Below are 27,423 nucleotides of genomic sequence, written 5' to 3'. Positions count from 1 at the left end.
CTCTAGGCTTGCATTGGAGCCACCGCGAATACGTTGTGGCGACCGTCCGTCATTCCAGGTTTGAAGGTAAAGGTTAGAGGAAGTGAGCTACGTTGTCCGTTCTCGTGTGCCGGAGAAGGGAAATAACAGCGGCATGGAGAAGAGGATAGAACTCGAAAAACGGGGAAGGAGCCCAGACAAAGTAAGCGTATTTCAAAATAATCCCACTAGTTGTGTGACGATAATGTAAGAGTAATTTAGGTAGTTTACAGGCCAGGTAATGGTGAATGCCAGTTGGTGAGACATGGAGGCCCACTATCAGAAGCATGTGTTTATATTCATTGAAGGGGGTAGGCAGTATATATTATTTTCTATTGTAGGGCTTTTATTGCACTTTTCATGAAACATGTGCCCCATAATGTAATCTGGGATACTGTTTGTGTATGTAAATCAACTTGGGAAAATAATGTTTTTATTAAATATAACTTAAAAAATATTATATTGATATTACGTATGTGCAGCTGAGGATGCACATTTAATGCGCAGTAATTATTTTGCACGTGTGTAGCAATCATCTTGTTAAAACAAGCATGGATTGTCATGTGGCGTTGATGTTAAACCGAACTTAAAATTATTTACCCTAGTAGTTTGCATTGTTAAGTTCACAATAGTAATATAAGAGGAAATACATTTCCAGTAATTTACTTGGGTGGGTGGGGCTACAGTATTTATTGCAAGTCGTTTAACACAGTTTAATCAACACAGGATTTTAAAATGGCTTGAGCCGGACTGCCTAGATATGTGCTTACGGCGTACAAATGTATAAATAATGGTATTGCTAACAACAGTTTATTGTTTGGTGCGTAATTTAGTGTTTTGAAGTTGAAATTTGAATGCCAGGTTCAGTGTTTTGATTTTGATTTGTATTTATGATACTATTAGGACGCCATGTTGGATAATTATGGTATTACTTCGCATATTTTTCTTAATAATGAAACATTGTATTATTGTAATTCACATTTCTGGCACCGAGTAACAGTTAATATTTAACACGATTGTGTTTACACTAAGTTTAGCGGTAAGGGTGCAAACTATTGTGTCGAGGTCATTGATAGACGCGGCGTCTTTACGTCGTATTATTTATAACGGCCGTAGTTTCGTACTAACCGTATACTAGGAGTTATTTACTTTACATACACCATGTAGACGTTGTGTTGTTTGATACAAAACACGAGTTTCATGAACGTAAGTGTGGTGATTTATAATTTGAAATTAGCGTCGTTTCACAAGTGTTGAACCGGTTGCTAAGCGGCCATGATGGAAAATGTGTTTGCTGCGCGCTTCTGCCAGACAGGCACGTAGGCACTTTCTTCCGTGATATTGGAACAGTAATTACAAATTATTGCTATTAGCAGGCATTGTTAAGCAAGATTGAGAAATGTGCCCAAGTACGTACCCAAATAGATGGGAACTCACTGTATTTACGTGTGTAGCAGGGTTTGTTGGACATCCGTACTTCCGAAATAGCGTAGATCAACTCGTGCTGTACATCAAACTCCCATACGAGTAGCATTCCGATCGATAATTTAGTTCGTTATGTTATAATGTTTAGAATTCCAAGTGAAACCTAACGTAATAGGTTAGTAAATTTATAGTGTTTAAATATGTTTGATCCGCAGTTGGAAAAGGAAATGTACTCCAATAAAGAGTTGACGAATGTTTACTGAATAGGTGAAGGGTGGAGGCGGTAAATTTAAAAGGAAACCACGTGTTTTGCTAATGTTAAGGGCCTGAGCATTTTTGTATGGATAATTTATTCTTACAAAAGAGTTGTAGGAAAATTATTGTAAGCAAATATTTAATAATATTGAGTTGCAGAAAGTATTTTTTTATTGCTAGTGGGTGGGACTAAGTTCCTTGTACTGCGGCCACTTCTGGCCTGTTGTACCAGCCCCAGATGATAGGTGAGGGTGATTGTGGAGCAATTGGTGGAATGAAGATTGACAAGGGAAACCGAAGTACTCGGAGAAAACCTGCTCCAGCGCCACTTTGTCCACAAATCCAACTTGACCAGACCCGGACTCGAACCCGGGCCGCCGCGCTGGGAAGCCAGCGACTAGCCGCTTGAGCTATGGCGCATGCACCAAGTATGGTTCTCTGTCATTAAATTTTTTATCATCACTTGTGAGTAGCAAATGAACTTTCACCCTTGAAAGTTATGTAGATGTTCATAAGAGAAACATCATGAAGGTGCTTTTGTTAAAACGGTTTAGTTTTCAGTACCATGTCTGTTCCGAGCTTTGTGCTCTAATGTTTGTCTTCATTGGTTTCTAATAAATACAGTTCTGTTGCCAGTGCAGATCTTTCCCTCCTGTTGGGTAAATGTACGTGGTCCTTGAAAGAAGTGTCTTCTCTCTTAGGTCTACATTTTGTCATGAAAACTGAAACTGCGTCCCTGGACAGGGTCTTTTTTATTTCCATCAGTCAGTTTCCCATTTGTGACAGGCTTTGTGTGCCCCATAAAAGGGCCTTTTCCTACATGCTTCTGGTTGACCTGGGTAACTGAGTTAATTCACCTGCCTGTACACTTGACACCCGAAGATGAAGGCATCAGGTTCCTCCAAAACTTTGGCATCCATGTACAAGACTGTTTCAGCTCATGAGCACACAATATGAAGCAGTCATATTATGTTGTCTTTTGTTTCTGTGGTTTTGCATGTATGTTCACAGAAGTGTTTTCTTTAACACTGTCTTCATTTGAAGTATGTCTCACTGTAGTAATTAGTATTGCCCTTGTTAAAAAATTAGTTTGGGGAATAGGCGTTAATATTTATTATAATATTGTGGGACTAAAGATATTTAATCTTAACAATTTGGCCCCCACTGGCCTATGGTATTAATTGGTAAGTATTTGGTTTTCTGTATTTAGGTAACAAAGAAAGGGGCAGCTATTGATCTGTACCCCTTCTTGTGGCAAGGGCTTTGGAATTTTTTCCCTTCATTGTTGCACCTAGAAAGGCCCACTCATATTTTTAGACTGAGAAAGTGGCAAATGTTTTCCTTTGTACCCTGTTGACATAGTATATAGGCTTTGTGACATCATTGTTTAATATTTAGGCCAGAGCTGTCCAGTTTCAAACTACTGAGTACCTGAAGTACCTAGGAGCACGTTGCATCATAAAGAATGTATCTTAAAATATCTGCCCAACGGTGATAGATGTATGAAGCACAAGAATAAGAATTGGGCCCATAAGGTTCAGTAACATTTCAATTTAATAAGGTTTGTTAGATTTTGTCAATGTTGCATACCATTAGGAAGTCATACTGATACCACAGTTTTCTAATTATATGTTATGTGAATCCAGTTAACAAATTATATGGAATTTGTAGTAACATTTCTTTTGCAGAATAGAAATATACCCTTGTGGGCTACATAACCAACATATGGGCCACAAGTTAGACAGCTCTTGTGTAAGCCATGGCAGCTTTGTACCCAAGGATTTAAGAAGTAAAGCTAAAGGATTTGTGCTACAGTCCATTGTGAACCCACTGTGTGGAGGTATAGCTCTGCTTTGTCTAATCATTAGCTGCAGGTGAGAGTGGTAGTGTCAGACCCCAGCTGCTTGTTGGGGAAGGAGTCTCCATCATTGGAGGGTTCAATGCCCCCCATCCCCCTCCAGAGCCAGTTTTAACATGAAGAGAAAAGTCTCTGTCCCTGCTGGGAATCAAATCCTGGTCATCCAGTCTGGACCCAGTCTCTGTACTGATTGAGTGACCTGGTTTATTTGGTATAAGTTAATTGAGTGATGAAACTGAATTGTGAAATCTTATTTCAGATCGCAGAATTGAATCTGGACAACTGTAGGAGTACCAGCATTGTTGGCCTTAGTGATGAGTTTACAAATCTGGAGACATTAAGTCTCATTAATGTGGGTCTTACAAGTCTCAAAGGATTTCCAAAGCTACCCAACTTAAAGAAGGTAATGAACTTGGCTTTGCAAGCTAAAAGTAGTTAGTAAATTTTAATCTTCAGATTATCTGCATTACTGCTGTGAAATAACTCAGCAAGGTGAACAACTGGATGCCCTGAAAACGAAAGCAGTGTGCAGAAATCTGATATATTGATTCTTGTTGAAATATGATCATGCAGTTTAGGTACAAATGTTAGACTGAAGTGCAGGGTTTGCAGGATTACATATAATGGGAAATCAGCAGTTGTACTTCAGTTTGACATATACCTCTTAGACTAAATAAGGCCAGGTTGTGTACCTTTCCACACCATTGTTACATGGGAGGATTCTTATTGTTGTAAAACGAACATGTAAACGAAGCAGTGACTTAAGAACTTGTGTAAACCAGGCTCCTGTCCACTGTCTTCAGTAATGTCTGGGAAGGTTTTTATAGAAGGAATGGAATAGTTCAGGAAATAGGTTAAGAAGGTCCAAATTATCCCCTGCCCCTTATTTAACTTTCTGTACTAACTGCTCAAGATCTCGCATAGCCTAGATCAGTAGATGTGAGCTTGTTTTGACATTTTCTTAGATGGCTTCAGCACACGGTGCTGAACTTAACCATTTTCATGCAAGGAGTACTAGTACATCATGTGCATCTTGTTGTGTTGTTGTTGTTGTTGTTGTTGTTGTTATTGGAGAGGGTGGGTTTCCCCATGCACTTAGACCAGTATTGATCCATTGTGCTTCCCTCTATGATATTCTACCAGTCTCTATACCATACCGATATTGGTGCGTACCATCAGTCCTGACCGAGCCAGCGAGTTCGGCCTCTACTGGCTTGGCGGTATCTATAATGCTTCCCCCATCTATCAGAGGCGTTAGAGACTACTGTTGGACGGGAAATGTCCTTGAATTTGGCTCAGTGACCTCCTCTGGAGATATGAGGTTCTTTTACGTGCCGTAAAGCTACGACATGGGACCCACGGCTTAAGTCCCTCCCGGAGGACTTGTTCCCTGAATTTTTCCGCCCTTAAAAATTCCATGACCTCCGCTGGGTTTGAACCCGCGTACCTTGAGTCACGAGGTGGGAACGTTACCCCTAGACTACGGAGGCCACTTCATATGCATCTTAGTAAAGCAGAACCGTTCTCTTTCTTCATGCAAGTTTTTGGCCTGCATTATTACCTTCGTTTTGAAGACTAATGAACAGAACTCTCAGAATTACTGGGTTTTTTCCAGTATTCTAAAGAATCTAGATCTGTTTCCAACCTCAGGCGAGGCATTTGGAGATGTCTACGCTTTTGGGTCCATTAGAAAGAGGTCCACTGCTTGAGGTTAGTTCTTTTTGATGGACCCAATAGAGTAGGTGTCTTCCACCCCCTGACCTGAGGATTTAAACATCAATTGATGTGATTTTGTTTTCACATTTGACAGCAGTCCTGTTACTTCAAGCCTCAGATAGGCAAACAACATTAGTGAAGTTGTGATGAGTGTTCACTTTTATTCTTCGGTCACAAGTAGCAGTGTTACACTAAAGTTCATTTCTTCATCTGTGTGTCTTGGTTGACATCAGATTTCCATTGCTTTTCACCTCCCTATTCCCATTTTCTTATTTTGAGTGGAAGCATTGGAAGAATTGGTGGTCATGAGCAGCAGGTATATAAGCCAGGTCTGCTTCATCATATAAGCCACCTAGCCCTGTCTGCATCTCATCAGCATGATTAAAATTCAAGGGATAATTATTTAAAATGAAAAATGTCATGACACCAGGGGTATACTAATATCCACTGTAACTGCACTGGAATCTTTACATATGAGCATTTTCAACAATATCATTATATTAGGCAGGGGCACGTGGTGGCATAGTTGGTTGAGGCATTGTGTCACAAGTTGGAAGATCGTAGGTTTGATTCCTGGTGCGGTCATTGGTTTTCTCAGTTGACCTAGTCCTTCCACCCCCACTATGGCCTGGGGTTGACTCAGCCTCCAACAGAAATGAATACAAGGAATTATCCTAGGAGGTAAAGGGCGGCTGGCTGGTGCATAAGGCTGACAGCCTCACAGCGAGCTGATTGTGTAGAAAATGTGGGAGACTTGATGTCTCATAACCTGATGGGTCTCCACACCCCTTTACAGGGAGTGCTTTACCCGTACCATTGTAGTAGACTAGATGTGGCAAAAACTTTCCTCAGCCCTGGTACATAATTAACATTCCATTGTGTAAATTGAAAATAAGACTGAAATGAGAAAGAAGAACAAGAAGGACCCTGTTTGCGCTTGTCTCAGGGGGACTGTATACACAGTACGGCCCACATCACACAACGAAGTCCGTGTCATATGCCATTAAACAGAACTAGAATAGAGGTTCATCCAGTATCAGTTCCAGCAGTTGACTGCTGGCAGTTTTTTCTGAGGAACTTAAAAGTTTGGCATCTGCAGGCAAGATACCAGTTTGTATTAAAGTTGTTTTCATTGCCAGTGGTTGCCAGTCTTGTGTTGCAGTCGGTCTATAATGTTACATAGTTTAATTTTACCAAATGAAAGCCATAATATAAGGGCACAAAAATATGAAAGTTAGTTCTTGAATTATTACATTAATATTGAACAGTTTTCTTTTGGCCAGACTACACACATTCAAGGTTTTTGTTTGTGTAACATCATTTAAATTACTGATGTTATTGCAGTGATGTGAGTGTAACAACAGGAAATCAAAGTAACTGCAAAGATTGACAAGCAGTGGACAGAAAAAATTATGAAGAAAGCAGTCTTCTGGGATTTGGCACCGTGTATATGTGGTGTTGACCGACGTTTCGGAGGAACATATCGCCTCCAGCTTCAGGGTAGAAGAAAAAATATATAAGAATCTGCAATTATATATTTTTTCTTCTACCCTGAAGATGGAGGCGATACGTTCCTCCGAAACGTCGGTTAACACCACATATACACGGTGCCAAATCCCAGAAGACTGCTTTCTTCATAGTCACCTCCGTGAAAGCCTCAAATCTTACAGAAAAAATTATACTAAACCTTACTTTTGTTGCTAAGAAAAGTGAAAGTATTTTTGGCATCATTGTATTTTCCATTACACAGTATACTGCAGCATGAACACCACAAAAACAAACAAAATATGCTTGCTGAATAAAACTAATAAAAATTTTTGCAGGTAATTTGTGCTGATATAGTTTCCATCACAGAGCAGCACTACATTTTACATATTATTCTGTCAAGTATAGTGTTTTGGGTACATGTAGTTGTATTTTTAGAAGTTTGAAATCCTTGAGGTTCAGTATCTTTGATGATGTTCGCTTTTAACAATATCACATTGAAATTTCAACAGGTTGTATCCTAGATAGTGATGTCTGAGTAGAAAGGTAAAAGCAGACAATAAACTTCTTGCCAAGATGGAATAGGTTGTGAGAAGGGGAAGATGTGTAACCCCCAGTACTGAATTACAAACTCTCAGAAGACTGTACTGATAATATTCTCTGTGCTGAAGAACATCAGATCATGGCTCTTTGAGAGAATTATGTGAAACACAAAAGTTAACCGATTTAGATGTTGCCATCTTAGTTTACCATCATAGTTCCATAATGAGGTACTTTGTAATTTTTGCTTTTTGCCAGATGATGTCAGGATGATTAAGTATAGGAGGACAAGATGGGTGGGTCTTGTAGCACACATTGTAGATGAAAAGTGCATACAGAGTCTTAATAGAAAAGTGGGAAGATGAAGGGGTAGACAGGAAGATAATATTCACATGGTTCTTAAATACAGTGGGGGAAGGTGTATGGGATGGATTCATCTGTCTGATTATGGTGACTGGCATTGGTGGGCTCTTGCAGTGAATATTCTGGTTCTATGAAGTATGGGGAATATGTAAATAGCTGAACAGTTACAGTAAAATCCCCATTATCCAGCATCTGTGAGGAGTGGGGTGTGTCCGTTACATGAATCCTGTCAGTCGCATGAGGGAAACTGTTACAGAACATGATTTTCAGTTTATTTTTATCCTCTTCAGTCTTTCGATCGCTCTATTTTCTGTTTCAAAATTGAAGCACATTTTTGTGTCAGTTTTTGCATGAGAGTTGTCTTAGGAGACAGAGTGGATTGATGGGTGTAAGATTTTGGATATAGTATACTGTGATCACAGATTCATCTAACCTTTACTGTAATGCACTTGCATGGTGGAGGAGGATCTGTCATGGGTAAGGAATGGTTTGATAAATTAATAGATATATGTGAGGTGTTGGATTTGAGAGTATTGCAGCAGTTACTTTGACTATCTTCTGGGGTGTGCGGCCTCCGTAGTCTAGGGGTAACGTTCCCACCTGAAGATACGCGGGTTCAAACCCAGCGGAGGTCGTGGAATGTTTAAGGGCGGAAAAATTCGGGGAACAAGTCCTCCAGGAGGGACTTTTAAGCCGTGGGTCCCGTGTTGTAGCTTTACGGCACGTAATAGATCCTCATGTCTCTAGGAGACCTCTGAGCAAAATTAGGTAAAAAGTTTCCCTCCCAAGTAGTTTCCAATGCCCCCGGTATATGGGGAAGTATCAGGTACCACTGCCAGTAGAGGAGCCGAACTCGCTGGCTGAACGGGGCTGATAGTGAACACCAGTACCAGGAGGGTATGGCGACTGGTAGAATATCAAAGGGGGACGTACAAAAGATTAACAACTGGTCACGGTGTATGGGGAAACCCACGCCCTCCAATAATGAATGAATGAATGAATATTCTGGGGTGTGACACTGTAGTTGAGAACTTAACTGACTTTTGGAGGAGCATGTATAATCTGTGCTAAGGGCTGAAGACTAAACCACGTGAACAGCAAATTGAGCCGCATATAGAGATCTTGTTTAGGATCTATGCCTTCAGAAAGGAGCCCAGAGAAAGAAACCCTTACAATCAAGGGGAAGAATGGTTTTATATGTGAGAAGGGCCATATTTGGTGAAAGTGAAGAGATGGGAGAACTAACTAACTACATGGATCTGAGGCCTTCTTGAGAAGCCACCAGTTGTGTAGCTACTCAAGAACTTTCCATTTTATGTAACCAGAAGGTTCATTACCCTGGGCAATGTCCTGAGCCAGAGGAATGCAGTTCATACTACCCCATCCTATCTTGATTTTAATGTCATCCACCCACCTGCGTCTTTAACTTCCCTAGTGGTCTCTTCCCTTCTTCCTTTGCCTTCAATATCCTATACACATTCCTCGTCTTCCGCATTCGTGCTACATGACCTGCCCACCTCATCCTCATTGACTTTATCATTCTAATTGTTCTTGGCGAAGAGAACAAGTTATGAAGCTCCGCATTCTGCTGTTTTCTCCACCCTCCAGTCACTTCATCCCTCTTTGATCTAAATAGTCTCCTCAACACCCTGTTCTCAAACACCTTCAGTCCATGTTCCTCCCTTAACGTCAGAGACCAAGTTTCACACCCATACAGAACCACATGCAAAATGATAGTTTTGTGTATTCTTGACTGAATGATAGCAAGCATTACCTGAATTCAGTCTCCTCTTAATTTTCTCCTGAATCAGATTTTGATTTGTTACTGTAATTCCCAGTTATTTGAATTATGCTACATTTTCACAGGATATGTTAAATGTCTTGTCATGATTTTGCCCTACATTCTGGTGATGAGACAGCAACATACACTTAGTTTTCTTTGCAATTACTTCTAGACCAACCTCCATACTAACATCAGTTAAAGTTTCTGTAGAGATGGGAGAAAGTGATGGAAAAGCTTAAAAAAAAAAAAAAAAAGGGAAGGGTATCCCCATAACATGCCATGGAGGCCCATAGGTTTGTGAGATGTTGGGGTTCCCACATTTTCTAGACAATTGACTCACAGATGGCAGTAAGGTTGTCAGCCTGGCTGCCCGCCCTTTACCCCCAGGAATATTCCCGGTACTCATTTCTGTTAGAGGCGAGGGAAAAGTAGCACAATTAATTATGGAGGAACACAAGAAACCTTTTCATGTGTTTTTTATACTGTGTTTCAGTACCTGAAATAATGTTATTGTTTTGAGGAACAGTATTTGATGGTATATTTATGTTGAGTAGTATGAATGAAATTTAAATGTGTTCTTGCTTGTAAGATGCAGTTTCACATGTATAAGTTTAGTTTTATCAGATAATAAGCTGCACAGTAAAATAAAGTATTACTTTATGAAGTCTGATTGATGAAAGTGCTGAGGAAGGAATGATTGAACTCACCTTGGACTCAGAAAATTGGGATGTGGTTTATATTGACATATTGGCTATTCTTGGAATGAGAGATGTTGGAGTTTGTATTTTCAGTTAATCAAAAACAAGCCTGGGATTGTCCTTACCAGTGTGTATCCAGTAATGTTTGGGAGGAACTTTGCTGCATTTATAAGTCTTAATAGATATATGTTACGATTCATTTAAGCACAGGACGATTTCTATGATAAAATGAAATATTCAACACAACTGTCACCCTGTCATACTTTCTCTTAATTGATCAGTGGTCATGGTTCTTATGTATGAGTTCAAGATTCCACACTGTCTTTCAGTTATTCTTAGAATGTTGAGAAAATTGTTAGGTACACCCACATGGAGACTGAGTAATGATGAAATTAATAATAAATTGCTTATGTATGTACAAGTATGAGGGTAAGTCAATAAGTAAGTTACAAATGGATATAGAACTTAAACAAATAAGAGTACTGATTTGAAAAATGCTTTTATTTCTCGACATAATCTCCCTGTACATTGAGGCACTTGTCCCATCATTTCACAAGCCCCTGAAACCAGCAGCATAAAATTTTTTGGGCTGCTGTAGGAACCAGGTGGTGACATCCCTTTCTACAGCTTCATCATCCGAGAAATGTTTAGCCAAAAGATGATGTTTCAGAAGGCCAAACAAGGTCACTTGGAGCAAGGTTGGGTCTATACGGAGGATGCTCGAGGACTTCACACTTGAAATTTCGTAGTGTCTCATTTGTCTTGTTGGCAGTATGGGGAAGCGCGTTGTCATGCAAGAGCAACATAACTTTGGTGGAGAGTCCTGGTCGCTTCCTTTGAATGTCCTTACAAAGTTTCCTGAGGATGTTACAGTAGGCGTCGGCATTTACAGTTTGTCCTTGAGGCTGGAATGCGATGAGCAGTGTGCCTTGGTGATTCCAGAAGACTGTGAGCGCGACTTTCCTGGAGGATGGTGTCACCTTAAACTTTTTTTTTGGCAGGCGACTGAGGACGTTTCCACTACATTGACACACTCTTTGTCTCGGGCTGGTAATGGTGAACCCAAGACTCATTACCTGTGACAATTCGGGCTGGCATTTTGTGTCCTTCATTGTGGTAGCGATTGAGATGCTGTAATGTCAGACCCATCCTTTGCATTTTGTGTTGTGGGGTCAGCATGCGCGGCACCCATCGTGCACAGACACTGAAAACCTAACCTGCCATGCATTATGAGGTAGGCCATGCCATGTGAAGAACCAATGGCAGTGGCTGTAGTGTATATAGTTACCCTTCTGTCTGCTCGGAGTAAGTCTTCAGTCCGTTGCACATTCACCTCTGTGGCAATCTCCATGTCCGCCCTTCAGAGAACTTCTGCACCCAATTGTAAACAGGTTGACGTGACAGGCACTTCTCACCATAGATGGGAAGCATTTCTTTATGAATAAGGTATTCCATACTTTTGCCAACAAAAACTGCACAACGGAGCGCTGGTCGAGGGTTGTACACTCACTCAGAGGCGCTGCCATCTTGCAACTGTTTCGCTTTTGTGAACATCAATTGTCTCATGTCATCAACTGCCTCTGGACTAATGCTGCCATCTAGTGGCCATAGCCTCAAGTCCTCATTCAAACATGTAGTACCGCACATCAATTTGTAACGTACTTATTGACCCACCTACGTATTATGCTGCGTTGGCGGTGGATCATCAAAAATGTTTACCTGTATGGATGAATGAAATATGATGTCCATGAAATCTTTCTGAATGTAGCCAAATCTAACAGCCATGAACCACATTCAAGTGTTAAGGAAGAGGCAACTGGAATAACTAACATAGATTTTTAGAAGTGTTTGTAGATGTTGTACCTTATTTCTACACGTGTTTTGGACTGAGGGATTCATTTGCAGACTGCTGATCTAAGTTTCTGTTCTCTTAATTACATGTGCTTAATTTTACACTTTCCTTGTGATTGTTGCAGCTTGAGTTAAGTGACAATCGTATATCAGCAGGGCTGAATCTCCTCCACACAAGCCCCAAACTGACACATCTCAATTTAAGTGGAAATAAAATAAAGGATTTGGATACACTTGAACCCTTGGTAAGTTTTTGGTTTTTGCCCTGTCATCACCATCATTGGTGAGTGTCATAATCATTGTTATCCTCTTTAACAGAAACTTTTTTTAATAACACCCTAATTAGGTGCGTGTGGAGTCACTGCCCAAGGTGACCATTAACATTAATAATGAAAGAAGCTGTATTTTTGTACAACATAACCAGCCAAATGTCAGGTCAGTGACAAGCCACAGTTGTGTAGTCCAAGGACATAAGGGGACAGTGTAGATGAATTTCGAGCAATGGTGGAGTGGTGACTAGCAATGGAAAACTAATGAAATTTGTAGAAGAACTTGGCTGCGGTGGCACTTTATGTACCACAAATCCCATATGGTGACCTGGTATTGAACCTGAGTCTCCTTAGCAAGCTTGAGAGAGATGAGAAATGTCTGTAACATTTTAGTTAGAAGACCATGAAGCAAAGATACACTTGGAAACCCAAATGAATTACTGGAATGGATTTCAGTGAAGTGTGGACAGGAGTCAGCTGGACCAGTGGTGAGCTCTGTTGACCACAGTGAGCTCATGGGTTCCATTAAAGACGAGCAATTTTTTCACTAGCTGAATGCCTGTGCTGCTTGGAGTTAGGCGTATTTTAATTCTCCAACATATACAGTGGATGCTGCTTAAGAAACTCCCCCTTGAAATGGCTTCTCACCTAGGAAGTTAAAATCATTGGGTCCCAAAACTAATACAAGAAGAATAATGTATTTATACCCCACTGAAAACTTTACCTGCATAAAATGATGTCCCATCTAAGAAAAGCCAAACATATTCTCCATCTAATAAGTTTTTGTCAGATAATAATGTGTTTGTTGCCGACGTTAAACAAAGTAGATGTCACATAAAACATATTGCAGTGCTAAGCACCACTCAGCAGCACTCAGTGAATGGTAGAAGTTAGCAGAAATAGTGGATACTGTCAGAACTCCATCCATCTGGCAGTGTGTCTTTGTGAGCAAGATTACATACAGAGAGTGTGTGGAATTTCATGAGGTTGTATGAAAGTAAACTGAGCTGTTTATTATATTGTGACATGGTGCTTGGAATCTGGAATAATGGCATCACAGAAACGCACATGTGATGATATACAGCTGTATGTATACATGGCAACAACGACAAACAATCAAACAAAAAGGCATTTTCTGAAAAAGTGAATATCATTAAGAAGGTGGATGTTCAACAATGCGATGTGCACAAAGATTTCAGAATAACTTGATGTACCAGTATCAGCACTAAATACTATGGTGAGCAAGAAAGACATACTTCGGCAGTGTGTAATAACCCAGGCTGAAAACGTGTTTTGAAAACTGATGAATATAAAAAAATTGAAAGAGTGGTCATGGAGTGGTTTAGGTAGAGACAGGCATTATGTGTCCCAGTTCTAGGTGCAGTGTTGAGGTAGAAGGCTGAAGTCATAAAGGTAAGCATTTGATTCAAGAAAAATGTTATTTGGCATAGCGGCAGAAGCATGAGTGGGGCATCCAAAAGTGTAACTAAAGAGGCAGTAGGTGTCTGGAAGTGCTTCTGTCACCTGAGGGAATACCATCCTTGGGATATATTCAGTGCAGATGAATGGGTTGTCCTTCAGCCAGGTCCTGAAAAATATCCTTCCAAAGATGAAGCTGTCATGGGGGCAAGAGGAGTAAGAATGGAATTACTCTGCTTGTATGTGCAAATATGGATGGATCTGAAAAGGATGCCATTGCTGATAAGTGGAAAGTCAGAGAAGGCAAGGTGCTTCAAGAATGTGGAGTCCCTGCCAAGTACATGTGGACAGATCCTTACTGCATGGATAGCGTATGTGCTGTCCATTGAGTTCCTAACTTGTTTGGGAAGGAGAAAGGTGGCCATAGACTGGAAAATACTGTTGTATTTACAGCTGCCTTTTACCTGCTTGAAACATAAGATGTCTTGTTCAGTAACATGAAAAACTAACTGGAGGAAGTGGGGCAGTGTTGTAATAGGACTTGAGCAATAAATTTGGTGCACTAAATGATGGAAAATTGTGCATTGAGATATGTTTACAGTGGAACCTTCGTTTAATGTTAACTTCTTATGATTCAGTGTTAATTGTAATATTAAATTATCTCCATTTAAGACTTTCCTTAGTTTAATGTTCAGATCCACTACTAGCAAAGAGAATCCCTAATATTTGGGTTTCACTGTAGGTGGGATTATATTGGGAGATACTGTACCCCATTGGTTAACAGGTTTTGTGTGTCAGACTTATGCACAAACATTTGGATGAGAGATTAAATTGCTGTGGTAAAGTTAATAAGATATATAAGATGAGAGACTTTTCTGGATGTTTCCATGTGCATTCAACAAATGTGATATGAAGTTTGAGTGATTGTTTTTGAAATGGCATGGTATAAATTCCTGTGAATGTAAGTTTTAACTTTTATTTTGCAGAAGGAATTCAAGAATTTAAAGAATTTGGACCTGTTCAACAACGAAGCAACGTCAATTGACAATTACCGAGAGAAGGTCTTCCACCTTATACCCAGTCTGAAATATTTGGATGGGTGAGAACATCATTTTTCATAGTACAAACTGTATCTGTGCAGGTTTTCAGGATCTCATAGCAGTGGTCGTGAAGAATTTTATATTCTGGGATATAATGCATCCTTCCTTCCTGAGTCTGTGTTCAGAATGTTTCCCAATTAGATGGTTGAGTTTTTGCTCTGAAGAATTAAAATGATTTGTCATTTTTTGGGAGGCAAATGCTTCCATATATTTAAGACTTGAATTTAAATGTTTAGTTTTTTTTTCTATGAAAGTCATGAGTGGAAATACATAACCGCTTTCTATTTACACATTCACCATTAGATGGGGCTTCAGTAAGCCCTGTCTGTTTTCTGGAACACTAGTTATGCTTGGCAGATTTATTGTGAGCTTGTCATGTTAATAATGTTTAATGTTAGAGTTGGGTCATTAAATGTAGATAATTGAAGTTTAATGAATGTAGGTTGTAGGAATTTCACTAGCTTTTGAATTTGGGCTCTGTATTTTTTTCATGTTTTCATAAGTTGTAGTTCTACAGGCAGAGAAGGCATATTTTTACTCTACTTAATGTCACTCCTGTCATTACAATCTCATGGGCATGCATACATTTCCCTTCATTATGATATGTGGCCTACTGAAGCATGTAATATGCCATGAGAACCCTGTTGTTGTACCACTGCTACTTTCAGACAGTTCAGCAGTCAACAGCAGCTCAGTTCTGTGAAGTAATTTGTGCTAGTCAGCAGTCACGGGTATATTGCTCACATGGTTTATGTGAAGAATATTATCATGAGTGAGTGAAAGTTAATGCAAAACAGGAAATGTGAAAATCTCCTGGCCTCTCGTTGGTTTTGCTATGATGCAGTGCGTTTTTAATCTTTAGAAAACGCAACCATAAGAAGGATTGTCGTATTAAGAACTAGGGGACACCTGTGCCATTCTTTATCCCAGGTGGAGGTCTGAAACTAAGGGAGCTCAGTTGCATCAGTTAAGTTCAGTATGTCAGATGTTTTGCGGGTTTAAATCTTAGTGTTTACATTTGTTTCAGGTTTGACATGGAGGACAGAGAAGCCGAAGATAGTGAAGTAGAAGATGATGAAGTAAACGGGAATGAAAGCGAAGGTAAGAATGTGTAAACCTGATTCTGCCAGATGAGAAGTGAGAGGTTGAAGGAAACTCAGGAGCATGGCTTATGAAGTAACTTGTGTAGATAAGTGTAAATTTTTAAAAATGTAAAGTCTTAGAGCATACAACTGAATGGCCTCTGTGCGATTCTCGCCAAGGCAAGATTTTTCTCCTCTCTGCAATGTTGAGTCTGGCTCAGGGGCCCATAACACCCTCCTATACAGTGGATATTAGGGGTGATTTCTCCATGGGATTGTGGTTAAAGAGGCTGGGGCATGTAGCTGACCACTCACCTCTGTCTAATGCTGAGGTCAAGAATGGTGGAGCTATGCCTCCACTCCCACATGTGTCTTCATGGTGTGGTATTTAATTAAGTATAGGGATAATTACAACATCCAGAAGATGTTTCGAGACAAACTTTTTGTCATATGCTGTAGAGAAGAGACTGGTTTTGAGAAAATTGCGGACATTTAAAAGGAACATTCTGCTGAGAAATATGACAGTTTCACGTGTACTTGGTTTCACGTGTGCAGTAAAGAGTGCTTTTGTGTAGGCTGTGTGGATGAAATTAAATCCAAACCTTGAAGCACTCATCTGCTTTGAAGTCAGATTTTGACCCTGAAATGTTACTATGTGCACAGCCTTAATTTGTAATTTTTAATACTTTCTCAGTGAAAATCTGAAAGACTGTATGAATGACTTCACTTCTTCTGTTCACATACAGCAATTCAAGTACTGTTGATGGAGTTCACATGAAATCTGGTAACTTATTTACGATTAGTTCCCATCAAAAGTGGATAAAAGTAATGAACAGTTTCATGAAGATTTGCATGCATTTCTGTCCTCATCTTTATTGTAATTTGCTAAATATTTATTGCAGCAAAGAGTGTTTCGAACAAATCCATAATCCATTTTATGCCTATTACATTTTCTCTGGAAGGCTCCCCCCCCCCACACACACACACACATAATTAAAGATGAAACACCAGAATTATTATGCTTTGTGCCTGTTTGCTAACCTATACATTTTAGGGTGATCTAGAGGGATTTGGTAAATGCTCTGAAAGGAACTGGGGCTAGGTATTGTTATGCTGATTTAAGTTTATTGCATTACTGTGATTGCAGTAGTATACCCCTGTAAGTTGAAGAAATGAAAGATCTGGTCTGATGTTTATGTTCCTTCTTTAAAGGCAGTACATTATTCGATTGGTTGTAGATGATGACGAGGAGGGTCTCGAGGATGAAGAAGACGAAGATGATGATGAAGACTTGGATGATGAAGATGTAGGTCTAGATGCTGTCTACAAAGAACATCTTGAGGTATTACCTATAGTGCTCAATGTAGAGAAAACCTTGGCTAGAATATTCCTTACCTTATAGATATAATGTAGGTACTAGGAATATATCTAGTGGGGGTTGAGTGATCTGGTTATTTATTTGGACATGCTTGGTGGTCACTCCTTGCTGCATGACTTGAATATGCAAGACATGTTTTTATCCGTTATTGTTAAGGTGGGACATGATTAGAGGTAGAGGTCTGCTGTTAACAGTAATCCTTATTCTCGTTTTTTTTAATAGAACTCACTGGCTCTTTATACTTACAACCAGACGTACTTACTTATGGAGCTGAGCCATTCTGGAGGAGCCGCCAATTCTGCAGCTACTCAAGAATTTCCCAGCATTTTATGGAACCTGAAGGTTCATTACAGTGTTCGCAAGAGCCCTCCACTGGTCCCTATCCTGAGCCAGATCTGTCCAATCCATACCACCCCATCCTATCTCTCTCAGATCCATTTTAATATTGTTCACCCACCTATGTCTTGGTCTTCCAAGTGGTCTCTTTCTGTCTCACTTTCCCACCAATATCCTATATGCAATCCTCCACATTCGTGCTGCCCATCTCATCCTCCTTGACTTCATCATTGTAATTATATGTACTTGGAGAAGAGTACAAGTTATGAAGCTCCTCATTATGCAGTTTTCTCCAACCTCCTGTCACTTCATCTCTCTTCGGTCAAAATATTCTCCTCAACACCCTGTTCTCAAACACCCTCAGTTTGTTCCTCTCTTAATGTCAGAGACCAAGTTTCACACCCATACAGAACCACAGGCAAAATTATAGTTTTGTACATTCTAATTATGTTTTTGGACAACAGATGAGAAGACAAAAGGTTCTGGACTGAATGGTAGCAAGCATTACCAGAGTTCAGTCGCCTCTTAATTTCCTCCTGAATTAGGCTTCGATCTGTTATCGTTGTTCCCAAATATCTGAACTGTGCCACATTTTCAAAACATCTGTTTCCTCTCTTCATATCATGATTTTGCCCTGCATTTTGGTGACGAGACAGTAACATATACTTAGTTTTCTCTGCGTTTACTTCTAGACCAACCTCTTTACTTGCGTCAAATTAAAGTTTGTGTGTTTTTCTTTATGGTATCTACATTATCACCCAGTAGAATCACATCATCAGCATAGGCCAACAGCTGATGTGTCTCGTTTAATTTCAGTCCCACCTGGTTCCCCTGGACCTTCCTAATTGCATATTCTAAGTCAAAGTTGAAAAGGATTGTCGATAAAGCATTTCCTTGTTTTAGACCCTTCTGGATAGGAAACTTATCAGACAAATGTTTACCTACAACCAGACATTTATATTAATTTGTTTTTACACCTTTGCATGTTTTGCTCTGACTTATGCAGTTTGATAAGTGTTTAATTTTGTTCTATTAAACTTTGAGTTTAGTGACGGTTCTCTCTTTTTTTTTAATTTACTTTTATCCAGATGCATATAACTATAGCTGCTGACATGCCTCTGAACACACTGACATACATGATTGGAGGGACATGCTGGAAGATTCTTTCTTCTGTGTGAATTGGCTGATGGAAATTGGGACTACTATATAGGCTGACTGATTTAGATTATAGATATAGATTATAATCTATATACCATTTATATATATAACACCATTTACATAACATGGTGTATATATATATATATAATTATATATATATATATATATACACCATGTTATGTAAATGGTGAAGAAAAGGGAATAGAAAGTGTGGGGAAAACGGTGGTTATCAGGTATCAGATAGATAGGCCTGTCCATGAGGTACACTGAGATGTGCACATTAGGTATAACATAATATCCAGAAAATTACCATATCCAGCAACCCTTCGGTGCCAGATATTGCAACTTTTACTGTAGCGCTATGCTTTAAAGGGTTAAACTTGAGTAAATATAGCTTTATTTGGGGGGGGGAAGAGAAAAAGAAGGGTAAAGGTATCTCTGTAACAAGCTATGGAGGCCCATAGAGTTGTGAGATGTCCAGGCTCGCAGATGGTGGTGAGGTTCTCAACCTCACATGCTGGCTGCCATTTACCCCCAGGGAGAGAGAGTGTGACCTTCTGACTTGTAGCATAGTGCTTCAACCAACTGCTGCATGTCTCAGCTTTGCCAAGTGTTGAAGGGAAATGAAGTTCTAACTGTTCTTTACAGGAGGAAAGTGAGGGCGAGGACTATGAAGGAGAGGGTGTGGAAGACGAGGAGGATGAAGATGAACTTGTGGGAGAAGAGGAAGAAGTTGAAGATGAAGATGGAGTGGATGGTGGGTGGCTTCTGTTTTCTCACTGTATGCATTCTAGGTCACAGATCATTTGTTATAAAGCAACACAGTGATAGTACCCTGGCAGAGCAGGAAAACACCGTCTCATTGCTTTTCAGTAATACTTCCCAGATCCGACATAGTTCTACCCACTAGCAGTGTCAGGGCTGTTTGGGTGCAAATACAGCTGCACAGAAAAGCGCAGTACTTTGTCAGTTTGGTTTGGGGAATTGGAAAAGATTTGGTGAGGTACTATCTTAGCATTTACCTGTAGGGGCCGAGGAATATCATGTAAAATCGCAGTTGGTATATCTGGTGCCCCAGGTGAGTTTTGGATTGATCTCCCAGATACCGGTAGAGAGTGTTAGTTAACCTGTAGATGAACTTGTTATCAGTTTCCATAAATGACCTACAAATGGTGAGTATTTTATGTGAAAGCAGTTCTTTCCGCTGATGTCAGCACATCAAGAGTTGATGCCCTTTGTTGACAGAAGTGTGATACTGCAATGAGCTAGTCCATTGGTAGAAACATATAAGGTTATGGCATTCATATTGGTGGATGGAATTTTTTGGGGGTTGCTGAGAGCCCCTTATGCTTTAAAATTACAAAGTATCACCAGTTATATTCCAAGGAAAGGGATGGGGGGAAATAAGATCAGATTGAAAATTCAAGTATAAGCATAACATTCAAATTGTGCTGTGTTTAGAAATGTAGCCATCAAATTACAAATATGTACCAGTGTTGTACCCATTAAATGCACAAAATATTTCATGCCCCGTAATTTTATCTTCAAGGATACATTTTATTTATTCTTAAGCATAAAGGCTATGGGCTTAATGGTGGGTCAGTTCAAGTCCCAATAGGTTCAAGAATTTTCTATTCGCAGCATCCAGACTAGTTCTGGGGCCCACCCATTCTCCTATTCAGTGGGTATGGGGGGGGTGGAGACAGTGAAGCAGCTGGGGCATGAAGCTGACCACTCACCTCCAGCTAGAACCAAGGTAAAGGAAATGTGGATCTTTACATCTACTTCCCCATATGCATTGATATCATAATGCTTTATTAGTTAAGCATAGGGATTTTTTATATAAATCGTCCCTGGACATCCTTTTTCTAATTTTTGCCTTCACGTTTCAAGACATGTAACAGTTATTTCGCTGAGCTAAAGGCAGTAGTTGGAATACTGAGGAAGATGACCCTATAGGGGCTGAAATATGTTGGACCTTTATAAAGCGTGTGACATTTTTGGTGATGGAAATTAAATGGTTTTATTTGGAATATGGTAAATTACATTACAGAACATAATGTGAAGACAGTTTTTTTTTTTTCAGAGAGGTTGAAGGAGGATGTATAAATGGAACTAAGATATGAATGTATATTGACAATTATTCTTAGCTTGCATGTGTTCTAGTTTTAAAATTAATATTATGAATTTAATATTTTAAAATTGTATTACAGTAACGTGAATTGATTCAGGGGTTAAACAGAATTGTGATAGTACCAACACTAATGTATGTGCACATTTTATCTGAAATTGGCATTAAGAAAAATGGGTCATATCATAACAGGATGTGTAGCAGGTAGTTAAGCATTCGAATATCGATAATTAATTCAGTGTGATAATGTTTGATGCATGTAGGAATGTGCTGACAGTAGTAGACAGGAACAGTTAAACCCCAGTGTAGGATAACTGGGTTTGAACTCTAAACTGAGGAGAATCTAAAATGGAGTGATCTAACAGTGAGGTTACTAACTTTAGTTCTTTCAAGTTGAACATTATGTGAGGGCTTTCCTTCATTGAGGAGTATTAAATGCAAGTTGCAGCATGTTTAACTTGTGCTGTCGTTGCCACAGCGGTTACCTAAGCAAAAATCACTAATATAAATACAATTGTAAAGAGGATATTTGTAGTAGTTACTGTACACATGCTGAGAGAGTAGAAAGTTGAGTTTGTTAACTGTGGATGAGAAACTACAGGCAACACATGAGATGGTACCGTTGTCTTATTTTGCACTTGCTGTGACTTTTAATTGGTGAGGTTTCTTGCTGTAGGTTCTTTCTCAGGGGTACCTTTGACATGTTTAGCACCAGCAATCAATATAATGTATATTTATTGGAGAGGCCTTAGTACTGCCATTGTTGATTTGAGACTGGCTAATAGTAGATTTATGATGGAAGGTGTACTTGTGAAATTAAATCCAGGATTGCCATGGCAAAAGCTGCATTTAGCAAGAAGAAGAATCTTTTTACCAGCAAATTGGACTTAAATTTGAGGAAGAAACTAGTGAAATGCTACATTTGGAGCATAGCTCTGTATGGGGCTGAAACATGGACACTTAGGGCAGTAGATCAGAAACATCTGGAAAGTTTCGAAATGTGGTGTTGGAGAAGAATGGAGAAGATCAGTTGGACCGATTATGTGAGAAATGAAGAAGTGTTAATTAGAGTCAGTGAGCAGAGGAATATCCTACATGAAATAAGAAAACGGAAGGCTAATTGGATTGGTCATGTTTTACGCAGAAACTGCCTTCTAAAAGAAGCTATCGAAGGAAAGATAGATGGGCGGATAGAAGTGACAAGAAGACGAGGAAGAAGACGTAAGAAGATGCTGGATGACCTTGGGGACAGAAGAGGATACTGTCATTTGAAGGAGAAAGCTCTAGATCGCATTAAGTGGAGGAATTGTTTTGGAAGAGACTGTGGACCTGTCGTCTTGACAGATTACTGATGATGATGATGAATAGTAGATTTAGCACTTCCAGTGTAGCTCACATTCCAAGATAACTGCAACTTCACCAACTATATGGAACATTTATGATTCCAGAACTTTTACAGATAATAGGCACAACAGCAAATCGTAGTAGAATTGCTGAAACAGGCACAACATTTTGGCTTTGGTAAAAGGAGCTACATTTCTGATGGAGGCAAAATGTACTCAGTTTCTGAGACATATGGCTGGTTAATATGATATCAGTTCTTCACACAGCAAAAGTACTTGTAGTTCTGCAGTATGGGAAAATGATGCACTGATCTTTGGCTTGGATGAGAAAGAATATTCATGAATGCAGGAGCATTAAATTGGAATTTTATGGTATTCGGGTATATTTTTGTATTTTTTTTCTTGGTTCTTCATTGTCATTTTCTGCCCATCTATTATGCTTATGAAAATGGGCTTTGTCATACATGAGGACACATGGCATGAGTAAATATGTTGTATAGGTAAAGGTAAAAGCTATTCCTGTAAGAAGCCATGAAGGCCCATAGGGTTGTGAGACGTTGAGGCGCTCACATTTTCTCTAGACAGTCGGCTCACAGATGGCAATGAGGTCGTCATCCTTATGCGCTGGCCACCATTAACCCCCAGGATGATTCCTGATACCCATTTCTGTTAAGATGCTGAGATGACCCCAGGGCAACAGTGCAGCTGGAAGGATTAGGAAAATGAAATACATCTGCAAAATATGAGTCTTTCCCAGTACTGGGCAGTCTAGGTTTATTACTTCTGCATTTAGAATGGTTGCATTGTTCAGAGTGTTTATCCAATATAAAATGGCCCCCTATATGTGAACAGTATGGTATGTTCAGTGGAAATGTTTAATGGAAATACTTGTTGCAGAGTCAGCGGCACGAGGGAAGAAGAGAAAGCACGAGGATGGCGAGGGCAACTAAAGTGGGCAGGCAGCAGGAAGTGTTACAGCACTGTGATGCTCTCGAACCTAACAGACCGAGCACAGTATGCACAGGCCTGCCTACAATGTTGACTTGTTTTTGTTATAGTGGGTGAATTCATTGAGCAGTCCGCCCTGCCTCGACAACTAAAAATACACGCGAGTGTGGCTGGTTAGGTTTTGTTGGTTGATCAATCTTGTGTGCCCTGGATTGTGGCAGCATGGCCATTGTTTGTCTTCTCATCGCATTTGAATTGGCATCAGGAGTGTGGCTCAAGTTCAGTCACTGTGCCACCCCTCTCCTTGTCCCCTCTGTGATTTGGATGCCAACTTGTTCATCGGGTGAACAGATGGCTGGTTGGCCAGCCTGTCATCTACCTGACTGGCCTGCCTAGCCATACCTGACCATTGTAACTTGAACAAAGGATGGAAACATCTTTTTTGTACAGGAAAATCTCAAAGCATTATTAACTATATTATATATATATACACACAGGGTGTTTCACGACTTTAGGGCATAACTGCAGGAGGTGATTTCCTAGGTCTTTGTGATCAAAAAAGTTCATATAAACATGTGTCCGATTTTGGACAGTTACGTAGTTATGACCGTTTTAAACTCAGAATAGAAGGTAACAATTACTGACAATAAACGAACAAAGTAATAAACCAGTATAAATACATGATACATTTAAAGTATGAATATAAAGTTAACTTCGTGAAATTGCCTTTAATTTGAATGATTGGTGCTTAAAGCTGATTTTCGAAAATGTCACCGCTGGCCACAACACAGGCTGCTGCTCAGTCATGAACCGCGCCGGACATACCATCCCACCCCACTCTCAAGTGTCGAAATAACGAGAACGCTCTGTCTGTAGCTGGCTAAAAATAGTGACCTGCCAACTGACACGCGGTTCATACGAGGGCATGTACGGGAATGAAAAAGCGGTCATAACTCCGTAACCGTCCAAAATCGGAGATGTATTTATATGAACTTTTTTGATCACAAAGACCTAGGAAATCACCTCCTGCAGTTATGCCGTAAAGTCGTGAAACGCCCTGTATATTATATATAAATATTCTTTGCACTTGTACTCTAGCACATTTAAAACTATTAACATTAGCAACTTAATTGTTTTAAGAAGTTGTAGATCATAAGTGAAGGATGGAATGGTCTGGATTGAGGACAATACAAAGAAACCAGTACCATGTTGGGTTCAAGATGCCTTATCAGGTCAGGAATGAGATTAGACAGTTGGTATGACCTGGAATTGGTCATTCTATCTGCAGGGGATTTTAAAGAGATGTTTTTTCCCCCATGTAGATGGGAAATGTCTTAAGACATGACTCGTTGTCTTTGTATGTAAAGGACTCCTATTCCTGCAGTTCATTCTGACAAAACAATACGTTTAGCATCTGAATGGCCATGAAAAGTACAAATTGTCTAGAATCTTTTGTAACAAAAACAAATAAGTATATTATGATGAACTGTTGGAATGTGGCTTTTAAACCAGCAGTCTCCTGAATGAAAATGCTGGTACATAGTTTCGTCTGTCATTTCTGTTGTTAAAGTGAGTTTTTATCAAGCATCATGTTTGCTTCATTTCGATCCCATTGTCTGATTAATAGTGAATTGTTTTCTTTCCTTATTTTTCCCATATGTAAGAGAGAGGAGTATACACCATAAAAGATAAAAGTTTAACAGAGACATAGGTTGAAAATTTGTAAACTTGTTTGTGTGTAATGAAGGTTTGTGATAATGTGGTGTCACATAATCACGACTTCGTTGAGCCAGTCTGCGTGTCCAAGACTAATTTATATGAAGTTTGAAAATAAGTTTGTAAGTGTAAAATGATTCCTGATACCAATTTTCTTCCTATGTTTACCTGTTTAGCATATAATATTTTAAATAAATGAATAGAGATTGAGGTGCAGTTAATTTTCATTTTTATGTCTGTCTCATGTATGGAGTCATTTTGTTGACGTGTTAACAGTTCAGTCAATGAAGGGGTGGGGAGTTAGAATCAAATGACCAAGAAGTGAATTATGTTACAGTTGAAGTGAGTCCATGGCATGTACAGAATATAGTTAACTATAGGTTAAACAGCTGGGCTGTGCTGGAAGTGTAATTATGTTTGGCCAGGAGTGATTTTTAGGCATATTATGTAATTTTCATATTCACTGTTATGCAGTGTAAATTTTCTCTTTGCAGTGATTTTATCAATTCAAGTTTTGATAGTAATTTTAATTTGAATATTTAATGTGCTGTGGGGAGGGGTTCCCCCCCAAATTTAGCGTAACTGAATATGACGACTTAATAGTAGCATTTTGTGAATGGTGTTAATGTTTCATTTAGGTGAGGAGTAGTAGTGCTGAAATTTGTTTAACCAGAAAATATTTTGTGGATGGTTCAGTTCTGTTAACATCAATCATCCATGCATCACATTATGAGGGTGCATGCACAGGTCCAGCAGGCTCAGCATTACCTTGTTTTCAGTATACAGTAAACTTCCTGTTATCCAGCATGTATGGAAAATGGGGTGTGTCGGCTGAATGAATAAAATGCTTACGGAACACAAGTTTACGGCCCTTTCCGATCTTTAATGTTCCATTTTCTCTTTTATAATCAGAACATGTTTTTCCTTTAGTTCTTGGCTGGATGTTTCTTGGGAGATATACTGAATTGATGGATGGAAGATTTCAAATATACTAACACTATCACAAATTCATTTAATGTCTGCTGTCATGCATCTATATGTAATGTGACTTGTGTGAAGGATGACTAGCAGCTCTTGAGTTGTTGCCAGGGGAACTAAGTGTGGTGGGCAAACACGTTTTGCATTGCAGCTTTGTTTTTGAAGTACCCTTAGGAAATGGTAAACTTTTCGTTTGAAAGTTTTGCGAGTTGCATGAAAATTCATGATGTTTGGTTAGCAGATAACTGGAAGTTTACTGTAGATACCATTTCTGCCAAATTAAAATCCAGCTGTCTATGCTGAATGACTGGGAAATTAATCCCCCCCCTGTTCCTGGATGATAAAAGTTTATGAATCCTCATGTTGGGAAGTATGTTTTTATTTGCATGGAATGTGCTGCATTGAAGACTGCATCCCTTATGAAGAGACTGGAAATTTATTTTTCCCCCACACGTTTTTTTTATGCGCCATCAGGACTTACCAAGCACGGAGTGTGATGTAGTGTACTTCTGTTGACTGAGGTGGTGGAGTCGTGTACAGGTACAGCAGAACTTCTGGAGGCCCACATTCAAGCTTGTTTTAATAAAACTTTGAATTTATAGAACATTTTATTTTTGTGATTTTTTTAAACCCATGCACCAAGCAACTTACCATTGAGAATAAATGATGGGATGAATTTTCCTGTGTAACTGAATTTGTAAGCACTAATTTGTGAACTTTTCTATTGTGGATGGTTTCCAAGTATAACCATCCGAGTTCTTTGCATCTCCAACTTTGCTCTGAACATAGGTTACTTATAGACGATCAAGCGCACAAGTGAACGGTTTAAGCAAAGTATTTTACTAGTGGCAGGACAGTTCATGCTCAAACTTTGCACCATGTGCGTGTGTAGATTTCTTAACATGAATTTTCATGTAGTGTTACACCTGCTTATAAAAAATAGTTTATATTCTGATCCTTTGCACCCATTTCCCTTCTGAAGCAGTTTGATTCAAAAGATTTTTGTGTGAACTTTTACATTTGAGACCAGTGAAAGCTATTTGTTAATTTGATAGTTGGGACACTTGCAAATGAGTGGGTGCAGCAGAAGTGACCCTTGATGTGTCAGTTATCATAATTCATATGGTAACAGTTTTGTCACATGGTAGGGTCAGTTAAGGCACTATGCTACAAGCCAGAAGAAGGCCGCTGGTTCGAATTCTGATGGATTGTTTTTTTTCAGTTTACCCAATCTTTCCAGCTGCTCTATGACCCTGCGGTTCGCCCAGCCTCCAAGAGAAATTAGTGCTGGGGTGGCTGATTTGTAAGGCCAATAACCTTACCACAATCTGTAAAATGTGGAGGCCTCGATGTCTCACGATCGCATGGGCCTTCACGGCCTGTTACAGGGCTAGCTCTACATTTAGCATTAATACATAACCCAAAATGGAAGCTGCATGAAATGTAATAAGCTTCCGGTTTCATGGCGAAAGCAGATTAAGACAACGTTCGATGTGGATTATATCCTACCACAAATTCTGTGTGAAACTTTGGATTTCGACATTGCAAATGTGAGTAAAATTACAAGGTTATG

The 27,423-nt window shown here is 39.5% G+C and overlaps 2 protein-coding genes across 2 annotated transcripts in view; one reads left to right on the top strand and one right to left on the bottom strand.

Annotated features, from left to right (window-relative positions):
- LOC111872015 (chaoptin) overlaps window positions 1-1,588 on the bottom strand; it is a 58,371-nt gene extending 56,783 nt beyond the window's left edge. Inside the window, exon 1 of the mRNA XM_023865482.2 lies at window positions 1,436-1,588. The gene's annotated coding sequence lies outside the window, so the exon portion shown is untranslated. The remainder of the gene's footprint in view (window positions 1-1,435) is intronic.
- LOC111872016 (acidic leucine-rich nuclear phosphoprotein 32 family member A) lies at window positions 1-23,297 on the top strand. Its single transcript, XM_023865483.2, has 8 exons — window positions 1-181; window positions 3,816-3,959; window positions 12,118-12,237; window positions 14,667-14,779; window positions 15,808-15,881; window positions 17,101-17,204; window positions 19,383-19,491; window positions 23,106-23,297. The coding sequence occupies exons 1-8, from the start codon at window positions 134-136 to the stop codon at window positions 23,156-23,158; spliced, it is 765 nt and encodes a 254-aa protein (XP_023721251.1). The 5' UTR covers window positions 1-133; the 3' UTR covers window positions 23,159-23,297.
- Window positions 23,298-27,423: the final 4,126 nt, after the last annotated feature.

This window comes from Cryptotermes secundus, unplaced genomic scaffold (genome assembly GCF_002891405.2).
Source record: "Cryptotermes secundus unplaced genomic scaffold, Csec_1.0 scaffold77, whole genome shotgun sequence".
NCBI classification, from domain to species: domain Eukaryota; kingdom Metazoa; phylum Arthropoda; class Insecta; order Blattodea; family Kalotermitidae; genus Cryptotermes; species Cryptotermes secundus.
This window is presented reverse-complemented; position numbering and strand designations above follow the sequence as displayed.

What these genes read in the sequence shown, in the direction of transcription:
- LOC111872016 (XM_023865483.2), top strand. Translation starts at nt 134, where the DNA reads ATGGAGAAGAGGATAGAACTCGAAAAACGGGGAAGGAGCCCAGACAAA. An exon ending in AGCTACCCAACTTAAAGAAG is followed by an intron (nt 3,960 to 12,117) that starts GTAATGAACTTG and finishes TGATTGTTGCAG; the next exon opens with CTTGAGTTAAGTGACAATCG. An exon ending in TGGATACACTTGAACCCTTG is followed by an intron (nt 12,238 to 14,666) that starts GTAAGTTTTTGG and finishes TTTATTTTGCAG; the next exon opens with AAGGAATTCAAGAATTTAAA.